The following is a 10644-nucleotide window of genomic DNA, read 5'->3' as shown; positions in this document are numbered from 1 at the left end:
TAAGTATACCTACAGCCATAGCTACATTTACGTCACAAGTTTAACATACAAACACCTTATTAAACAGACAAGGACTAGATCCTGGTAAATAGTTGTCTCTATAACTTGCACCTATTAAAATCAGTTAGTTATTCATTAACTCTTGAACTATAAAGTTCTTCTCTTCTCTCCTGGCTTAAAGGTAAATTAGTTAATTTAGCATGCATTGTAGTTTAAATTTAGGTTCCTTAGTACTTAGCATGAATTGTGCCTAGGACTTATGTTAGAGGCCTAACACTATGCACAATTAGATGCTTTGGACTTAAGGTAATCTCCTGTCCTACACTACTTATGTTTATTATCCCCTATCCCGTATCTTTCATACTTAACTGATTCACTTGTAATATAAATACACTTTATGAAACCATCTTCCTTCTTATGTACTTGATATACTTATATGATATAGATCGAACATCATAACCAGCCATTTATTCTTAATTTAAAGCAATATAATACCGTGCGTGGGTATTTGTTGAACAGCCATGGGTTCAACCAAATTCGTATTATACTTGTGGGAATAAAAGGAAAAGCATTCTTCACTGACAATCCGACTTTGAGAATGTCTATGTGTATTGCAGTAAAAGTAGGATTTAAGTAGTACTCATAGAAGAGTGATCTCCATATCACAGATTTTGGACAAGCGCCCCATTCGCACAACCATTATAACCATAATTTTATATTTGTTCACTCAAATTTTTTAGTTACCTTTATTAAGTTTTGATTGGATGGTTTCACAGCTAGAAGTGGCAAAAGTTTTCAACCAAAAATTTTAATCTAAAGACAGAGAAATTTAGTTTATTATAATTGGAATGTACACCAATTTTCCGCTGATATAAAAAAATATAGGTTTAAATCATTTTTCTTAGCCTTGAGGTGCTGAAGACCCGGGATAATAATATATATTAATAATCTACCTATAATAATTTAATTTTCTCTTTAGATTTAAAAATGAGGTTTTTCTTGCACGCAGAGCAACCTCCAGTAGAGGAAGAGGAAGAAAAGGTTCCTCTCACTAAAGAACAGGAGCTAGAGATAATTTTCAAAGAGATATTTGATCTTTTTGACAAGGTTTTTTTTTATGCTGGAATCATTTCTGATTTAGGTTACTGTAGGTTTTTAAGCTATTGTAAGGGAAAACTCACAAAAACATCTTAAATTTTACTTCAACTTTGGATTTTAGATCATTATCTATTTATTAGTTTAATTTTTTTTCGCATCTTATTGTATCTGTTCATAATAGATATAAAATCATAAATCGTCTTGCACAAGTGCATTACACACCAACAACGGTTAAAGTATATAATTTTAGGACGGTGATGGAACAATGACAACCAAAGAAATTGGAACTGCCCTTCGTGGCCTCGGCACTTTTCCAAAGGTAAATCATCTTATTTTTATTTATATTCAATAAATTTTCCAAAAGTTGTACCTAGTTAAGAATAAAACCTGGAGAAATAACAGTTTATAAACTGTAATATAAAAATGTAATTACAGAATTTAATTGTAATTAGAATGTAATTTAAAACTTGGTTCAGATAGCAACATGATTTTGTACTATATTTGTTCTTAAAATTTTATAGATATTATTGGATTTTTGAAGATTTAAATGCAATTTTGAAATTTTTTCTTTCATGAATGTTGTCATCCTTGTTTTTTTTTATCATTTTGTTATTTCTAAATAAATATTCGAATTCCCTTTTTTACCCCTCTCATTGAAAGAAAATAATACCTAATATTTCTGTTATTTGTTTACGAATTTTAATATCTTATACAGGGTGCGCCACATAAAACCGGACTTTTTCTAAATTTTAAACAAATTAACATAAAATCGTCAATTTAAAAGATTTTATTAAATTTTAAAAACTGGGAAGCAAACTAGGTATATGACTATTAGATCATTGAATAAAATCGCCGCCATCACCAATCACCGCGTCTACCTGCCTCCTCAACCGCCGGCAGTGCCAGGTCAAAATGTACCTGTCCAAGCTGGCGAAGTTCTCCTTGATAGTGGCAATGAGGGAGGTCTTTGTGATATGAGCACGTCTATTGGTGCATGCTTCAAAGTAGCTCCAGGCCCAAAAGTCCATTGAATTAAGATTGGGCTGCTGGGAGGCCACATTTCCTTAGGATTGTGAGTAACCACAGGATCCAAATTCACCCAACTTTCAAGCTACCCTTTGACACGGAGGCCTTTATTTGGACCACAGTTGAGCTAGAACGACGTTCTATACCTTTTTGGAAATGGCATGAAGATTCAGCTAGGGTTGTCAGCGCAATCCATAGTCTAAAATGAGTTTTTAAGTTTCATATGGGTCTTTAACGTCGAGAACCGAGAAATTTTGACGATTTTACACGATTTTTGACGCTTTTGACATCTCTAAATCTGCCACTTTTCACTTTGCCGAAGTATTACAGCTAAGCCATTTTAGATAGAGAGCTCTAGTCTTTTCTAGTGTCTTACTTATGTATCTAACAGTATCCCCAGCAAGTTACATAACTCTACCTCATCTACAGATGGGCTGAGGTCCGATTTAGTGGGCCCTAGTCGAGAATCCAGATTATATCACCAGCGCATTTCGAATCTGCCTTGTTGATCATAAGCGCGGCCAGCTCGTAGTACGAGCCCATCTTCGTCCAAAGATTTTTTTGTGCTTAAAGGTCATTACCTAAGCTTTTTATAGTGGGGTCAAACGTTCTAATTGGTCAAGTAGTTTTGACGCTATGACCGTTTAAAAAAAGTCCGGTTTTATGTGGCGCACCCTGTATATTGTCAAATCGATCAAATATTCCCATTCACTGATTTGAAAAAAAAACAACTATGATTTGAAATAACAAATTATTGGAAATTTTACATGAAATACAACATAATCAAATTTTATTTTAACAATGAAAAATGTGAAAGAGATGAAATTTAAAAATATTACAAAGTGTATACTGAAAGATGCTCTTTATAGTGCCTATAAAAAAAAATACGTCATATTGGAAAAAGTCAATTATTCTAGTATGATGTAATTTGGGATTTTTCGGCCAAATTCTTTTTTTTTATTTTAGTGCCTATAAAAAGGGGGATAGTTAAAAACTTTTGGTCGAAAAATCCCGAATTATGTCCTTTGAAATAATGGACTATTTTATCATTTTTTTTATAGGCACTAAAAAGAGCTTGTACTCCAAAAGTTATTTTGTAACAATATTGATTTTATCAGGAAAGCTTCCTTCGTGAGCTACAAGAGGTGCAAAGTGAAGTTTACTTTCATCAGTTCCAGAAAATTATTCATAGGTAATTCATTTCAGAGTTTATCAGTCCTTTCAGCTTAGTCAAGTAAAATGTCGATTCCAGCTTTCGGTGCTTTGCCTCAAAGTGCCTATTGAGCACTAAAACCTTTTGAATTTTTTTCTAAATCTTATTTGGCGGGACTAACCTGTCCTAAAGTAAATTACAAATATATTTGTTCTCCCTCTTTCTGAATATATGCCTTATAATTCACGGGTAGTTTAAAAAATCCAGGTTTTTGAAAATACCTATGACTTAAAGTCACATGTCTTGGCAAAATGGGAAAGGTAAAAATAAAATTTTTTGTTGGGCCCTTTTTGAGAAAATCCGCGAAATTTTCTTTAAGGCCGGCAAACCGCTTTCATGAGTATTTTCAAAAAACTAGAATTTTTTAGCCTACCCGTGAACTCCGTTGTCCGTTTGTTCATCCATGATTTTTGGTGCCTCGCTACTTATGGATGTTGTGATCCTTGGTATGTTTCTGTTAAGGTTGTGGGCTGAAGAAGATGATTCTCCGGACCAAGTTAGAAATGCATTCAAGGTTTTTATACACATTCCGGATCAACTGCAGTTCACGGTAAAATATTCCTGGTAACGAATATTTTCAAAAATCTATGAATTTTAAAGGCTGCTAGCTGCCAAACGGCTGAACGTACAGATCATACCCGCACACCATTTTAAGCGGCATTATAAGGCCTGCAAATAATCTGGAATAGCCAAGATCCAATAATGCACAGGGAAAGCTTCACTGAAGAAAAAACGCTTAAAATAGGTCTTATTTGCGCATTTCTCTGCACTGCAAGATAATTATGCATTATTGATTTATGGCTATTCCAGATTATGGCTATTTGTAGGCCTTCTTATGCCACTTAAAACAGTGTGCAGGCATGATCTGCAAGTTCAGCCGTTTGGCAGCTAGCATTACCAGGAATATTTTACTGTGAACTGCAGTTGATCCCACATTTCTAGTATTTTAAAAATGGTTTTTCCATATTTCCGATCACATCGTCATATTGCAAAATTTGTCATAAAAGAATGATCAAAAATTCAAATTGTTGAAAGTAAATTAGTTTTCTAATTTGAAAAGAAACTTAAGATTGTGTCGCCTCGGGTTCTAGACCTCTCCAAGCATCATGAAACATATTATCTATCCTATAATTGCAGTGTGAAGCGTCCATTCGCCCGATAGACAACCCTTTGATTAAACTACCATCGTCTGGAAGTCCTAACTGTGCATGATGACGATTTGCGCCTGTTTATGGGCTAAGGCATTCCCCCTACGCGCATTTAGTCGCATTTTAAATGTTTCTAATGTATGAACCTAAAAACCTAAGAATAATCCAATTAAAGCTGAAATAGAGAACTCAATCGCGTCAGTATTTAAATAACAGACAGAAAAATACGTTACTACTTTGTGTTACAGGGTATAGCGCTAAAACAAATAAACACAGACAAAAGAATAAATAATTACTGCATAATGCAATAATACATTGTATTTAAACTAAAACAGTGTAGTCAATGAAATTCTTAGCATTTATCAATGGGGAATCTACATATTGTTCAATATTGGAGTTTTTTTAAATGTCCATTACATAGGATGAAATCATTATGAATGTTATATATATTTACGAAATAAATTAATGTCCACTTTTGACCTCAAAAATTGAACCAAAAAGAATGAAACCAGTTTTCTTGACTGAACTTAAAAAGTATTACATAAGTTTAAAAAAAAAGCAATATCCGTTGCTTTGATATAAACCACATTTTTTTCATGGACTGGACTACAAATTTCTTATAACGTTGACTATATTACAAAGTTTTAATTTATTTATGATTTTTTAGTCATATGTAATTTGAACTGTTTTGTTATTTTCAAAACCTCTTGTTTATAAATTCAACTCGAGTTTCATTGGCTATACTGTATACCTATAAAAGTTGTGCATAATTTCCGAGTAATTCATCATATTAACTGCTTTGTTAATGTCAATCTAGCAATATTATTTGTTGGCTTAACTAGATAAACAAAAGTTTTGCCTTTTTTGCAGCTGCATGCATAAAATGTTAGGAACATACCTGCCATGTAGTTTTAAATGAAATGTACGTTCATGTGACCAATGGGTATCTATCTACTCAAAAACTTTATCAAACTGCCGTTCTGTAGCATGTAAAAACTGTTATTCTATTTAAGAGAAATTACATTTTCAATTAATTTGAAGAAAAATCAGATCTTTTTGTAATAACATTTTTATCTAAATTGTCTCTTAATTAATTTTGCAATAACTTCTTTTTAAATTCTTTTTTTTCAGGTTTTGTGCATGAAAGGTACAGATTTGATCCATGTTTCTGAATTTGAACAGGTAAATAATATTTTCCAGTCCCCCGGCCCTCCCTCCACCAATTTAAATTAATTTTTGAAATAAAATTTGATATTTCTAGCCGATCCAGAAGCAGGGGCGTCCAAGCTTTTTTATTTGGGGGGGGGGGGGTAAAATTTTGAAAGTAGGCACCCCCAAGCTCATTTTGAGGGGGGTAATCTTTATTTCATAGAGGCAATTTTTTTATTTGGGGGGGGGGTAAAAATTGAAAATCCAAAATTTTGGGGGTGCCTACGGCACCCCCAAATTCATTTGGGGGGGGGGGGTAATCACCCCATTACCCCCCCCCCTTGGACGTCTATGTCCAGAAGCCCCATCACTTCTTTGCCTTTCCTACGAGATACTGCGGGGTATTTCAAAGCCCTTTAGCGATTAAGAAGGAAACCGCCTTATTTTTTTTTATCTGAAGTGGTTTAAGATTTATATTTCTAGAAATATGCCATAAGATAAATGTTTCATTCCCCTGAAAGGTGAACCGTACAGTTCAGGCTCTTGAAGGATTTTTGGGGGAACACAGTAATAGTGTCTGACTGATTATGACGTAACAAAAAAAAATTAGCCAGTGAGAGGCCGCTATTGACCAATGGTAAAATTTATAGTGGCCTCTCATTGGATAATTTTTTTTGTTACGTCATAATCAGTCAGACATTATTACTGTGTTCTTTTTGGGGCCTTAAAAACAAATAAATTAATTTTTACTTTAGTGTTTATCCAAAACCACGGGAGAAGAATTGGATCATGATGAAATCAAAATTGTAAGTTTTCTTTCTTTATCATTGACCTATCATATCCTGCTATATAATATATGCATTAATTGTATTAGATAGTTTTTCGTTTCTTTCAAATTCAAATGTTATTTCCACAAAATTATAAAATCTTATTGATGAATTTTAGATAATGAAGAAAGTAACGGGAGGTTCATCTGTGATTGATAACTGTTATATTCATCTGGATGATATACTTGAAAAAATGATGGAGGTTTATAATTATTTTTTTCTAAACAGAAACCGATTTTAAATTGTTATTTATGTCTGGCTTTAAAAGGTTAAAGTCGTTTAATCATTACATTTACAATTTATGTCATTTTATTTTAATTCTTTTTTATCTAAATTGTATTTGTATACAAAGAAAAGCTTAGTGTTGGTACAAGGAAAAAAATTTTCTCTTGACAAAAATAATTCCTCATTCTTGTTTAAAAGCTAAAATTAAAAGGGGGAGTTACCCTTTACCTCACTCTTTTAGTGGATCCCTAGAGGCTGGGGCGAGGCAATAAATATTTTGTTTACTGAACCTAAACACGGTTTATAGCAACAACAAAATTATTTCGAAAAAAATCACGACACCTATACATAATTTCATCTGTTTTTGGGGTCAACAAATTGTAGAATTGACGACCTCAGCATTTAATATTTTATATCTATTTCGGTTGTTGGTTATACCTTATTCCTGACCTAAACCCAATGTAATTTGTGTTTCAGAATATGGATGAAAGATTGCAACAGGGGAACAGAGGATCTTTTGTTTTGTCGTCTTCCAGTGGATCTACTTTTAGATCTTAGTATAAATATTTATTTGTAATAATCTCATCTTGAATTTAACAATAAATATGAAAAAAATTTAACAATATCAACTTTCAATAATAACTATTTTTTATTTCAAACATTAAAAAAAATGGGATAAGACAATAGTAGATAGATTGATATAAATTCAAAATGGTGATACTCAAGATTACCACTAATTTCGATAAAAATCATTGGTTGAAAAGTTTGGACACCTAACCAATATCATAATTCAATAAAAGTACATAGAATTTTTGAGCTACTGAATTAAATACCGTAGTTTCAAAACTTTGGGTACCAGTGTAATTCACCTTTATTAAACAGACCTTTTACCTAATTTAATTTGATGCGTTTTCTAAAATGTATATACAAAGTACAAAGTGTAAAGTTTTAAAATCTAATATGCACTTAGAAATTTATTTTATCAAAGTTTTTCTTGTTTTAGCCTAAAGAGGATTAGAATTTCAATTAAAACTTATACCAAATTTTGTACATATACATATTATGCAATGTTTTTCTATAAAATACATATTCATAAAATTTAGTTTAAAGAAGTTGTATCAACTTTTTTTTTTATAGCTAGCCGGTTCTTTTAGTAAGTAGTAGATGTAAAATTTTTCATAGAATTCAAATATGCAATCGGTTTTTTTGTAGACCTCTTATTTTTTAAGTAATTTAAGTTTTTTAAAAAAATAATTAAGTCGGTTTTAAGGTACTAAAACGCAACAAAATAAAAGAAGAAAATGGTCAGTAAGAACAAAAATAGTAAGATCTTTAATTTGACACCTTACTTTTAAAATTCTGTTGAGTAATTATTGAAAAAATCTATTTTTTTAACCTCGGTATAATAAAAACTTTAGACCTAAATATTTTCTCAAACAGACATAAAAAACATGGGTTCATATATACCATTAGAATCAGAAAAATATTACGAATCCATTGTAAGCAAAATTGAAAAAAATTAAAAAATTAAAAAATTACAGAAATGGCCAATTATTTTTTTTGTTCAGACAACACTATTGTTTTCCCTTTTTTACCCCCTCTTTACCCCCTCTTTACCCCCTTCCCATTTTTATACTCAATTGAAGAATTAAGACGTTGCCTGTACAACATAATATGATATTTTCATATAATTCCTTTTATTGTAGTTTATATACTATATTGTAAACTTTTTTTCAATTTTTCTTACAATGGATTCGTAATATTTTTCTGATTCTAATGGTATATATGAACCCATATTTTTTTATTTGTGAAATAATAAAATTAAGTTCAAAGTTTTTATTCTCTTGGGTTTAAAAAAATCGATTTTTTCAATAATTACCTGACAGAATTGAAAAAGTAAGGTGTCAAATTAAAGATCTTACTATTTTTGTTCATAATGACCATTTTCTTTCTTTTTTTTGTTGCATTTTAGTACCTTAAAATCGACTTAATTTTTTTTTTTTTAAACTTAAATTACTTAAAAAATAAGAGGTCTACAAAAAAACCGATTGCATATCTGAATTCTATGAAAAATTTTACATCTACTACTTACTAAAAGAACCGGCTAGCTATAAAAAAAATAGTTGATACACCTTCTTTAATGTTTTTTTAAAAAACAAAATGCATTATAAAAGAAGTTTTCCTATTTTACGAGGTTTAATAACTTTAGATACTTTTATTGAATTTTGATCGGTAGGTTCATTCAGTTGAGTGTTTAAACTTTCAATCTACAGAAGGGGTAATTTCGTGTAACATCATTTGGGATGTAGATCAATTTATCGGCCATTGTCTATCTCTTTAGATCCTTCATTCATGTCTATACCATACTTATACCCATAGACAATGACATAGACATTAGATAATTCGATAAACCAAACGTCAACCCAAAAGTGTGCAGTATATACGGCACTTAATACTTCTATATCAAGTAGTAAGGGTTATTTATCTGAAGCGTAAGATCCCAATCATTACTTAACTGATTGGGTTCTAGCAGCCCCTTTGAATACAGAGCCTCTTGAAGCTAGGGGAGCAGCTGCTAGTATATAAATATCTGAACAAGAATTTTATATAATTATTTGTTCAACATTTTTCATGTGACTTAAACATAGCTTATTTTTCTTCTGGTTTTCAACTTTGCAGACAAGGGTGTTCATTCACACAAACATTCATATTATTTCCTATATGGATTCCAAACTGGAATAAACCGGTTCTTAGCTATACTGAAAAATCACGTTTAGCATAGTATTATAGACAATTTTCTACGAATATTAAAGTACAGACATGAAATTAGGTAAGCATGGGCCTCCGGGTCTAACAAAACTGGTTGTAATCTCATAATTTTTCAATTTAATATCTGCGGAATGCTGTCTATAATACAAAGCGTTAAAGAACAGTTGGGTATAGTCCCTTTCGTGGCAACGCTCCTTAAGGGGCGATTCTCCGTTTTTTCACAGTAGCTTTTCTCCCAGTTCTAGCCCCTGCAGGGAGCTCTAACTCTGTGGGGCAATCACCTAACCCAATATAACCTAAAATAACCTATCAAAAGCCATTTTAAAAATACGGCGAATCGCCCCTTAAGGGGCGTTGCCACGAAAGGGACTATTCCCAAACAATTTTGTTTCAAGGGGACAATTAACTTTAAACTATACTGCCCAGCTAATTCTACATACATGTTCTGACATTTGTTAGTCTAAAAACTAGAAATTAATATATACTTTTAATGATGCTTGTAGTAAAAAAGGAACTTTCTTAATTTTGATTTACATACAATATATGTACATGTCTGCAATTGTGGACACAAACACTTATGGAGAATTTTTAGATCTAGGGGGCTTGGTGTCTCATCGGGTTCAAGACCTCTCCACGCACCTTGATAAATACTCTGCATCTTAATTGCGGTGTAACCCTTTGATTGCACGACCTGTGTCCTAGAAGAACTAACTGTGCATGGTAATGAGTTGCGCCTGTTTTGGGCCAAGGCATTCCACCTACTCTAACTGTTTATGTCGCGCATCTGACATAGCAGCAGTAGGAACAATTTTTAAAGTCTTTAGTTATATCTCAGTGTAAAGCCCAGATTTGAACCTATCATCTTCCCGACGACAAACACTTACAGAGTAACTTTGCTATTAAAATAGTAATCTGGACATTTATTTAAACTCGAGTGCTAATTCTCAAAGATTATATTTCTAAGTCAAGTTTAGTTGATGGTTGGAATTCTTGTGACACAGTGAACGTTTTACAGAGTTCAGTATGTACACTCATAAATGGCAATGAAATTCAGGGATAAGACAATTATTAATTTTCTCATGGGGTGTATTCACTAAGAGATATAAGTTTTCCGGAATTTTAATGTAGGGAGGAGATTTGAAATCTGCATCAAATTTTAAGGATTTTTTATAAAATTCGTTTTTTGTAT

At 32.0% G+C, this 10644-nt stretch overlaps 1 protein-coding gene across 1 annotated transcript; it reads left to right on the top strand.

Moving 5' to 3' along the window:
* Positions 1-925: 925 nt before the first annotated feature.
* On the top strand, positions 926-7309 carry LOC145312804 (neo-calmodulin-like). Its single transcript, XM_080152039.1, has 8 exons — positions 926-1107; positions 1349-1417; positions 3243-3316; positions 3800-3851; positions 5617-5667; positions 6390-6440; positions 6580-6663; positions 7164-7309. The coding sequence occupies exons 1-8, from the start codon at positions 988-990 to the stop codon at positions 7242-7244; spliced, it is 582 nt and encodes a 193-aa protein (XP_080008165.1). The 5' UTR covers positions 926-987; the 3' UTR covers positions 7245-7309.
* The last annotated feature ends 3335 nt before the right edge of the window (positions 7310-10644 follow it).

The sequence above is a fragment of the Acartia tonsa genome, chromosome 2 (genome assembly GCF_053477335.1).
Source record: "Acartia tonsa isolate MP-2025a chromosome 2, ASM5347733v1, whole genome shotgun sequence".
NCBI lineage: Eukaryota > Metazoa > Arthropoda > Copepoda > Calanoida > Acartiidae > Acartia > Acartia tonsa.
The sequence above is the reverse complement of the archived record's forward strand: the minus strand, read 5'-3'. Positions and strand labels throughout refer to the sequence as shown.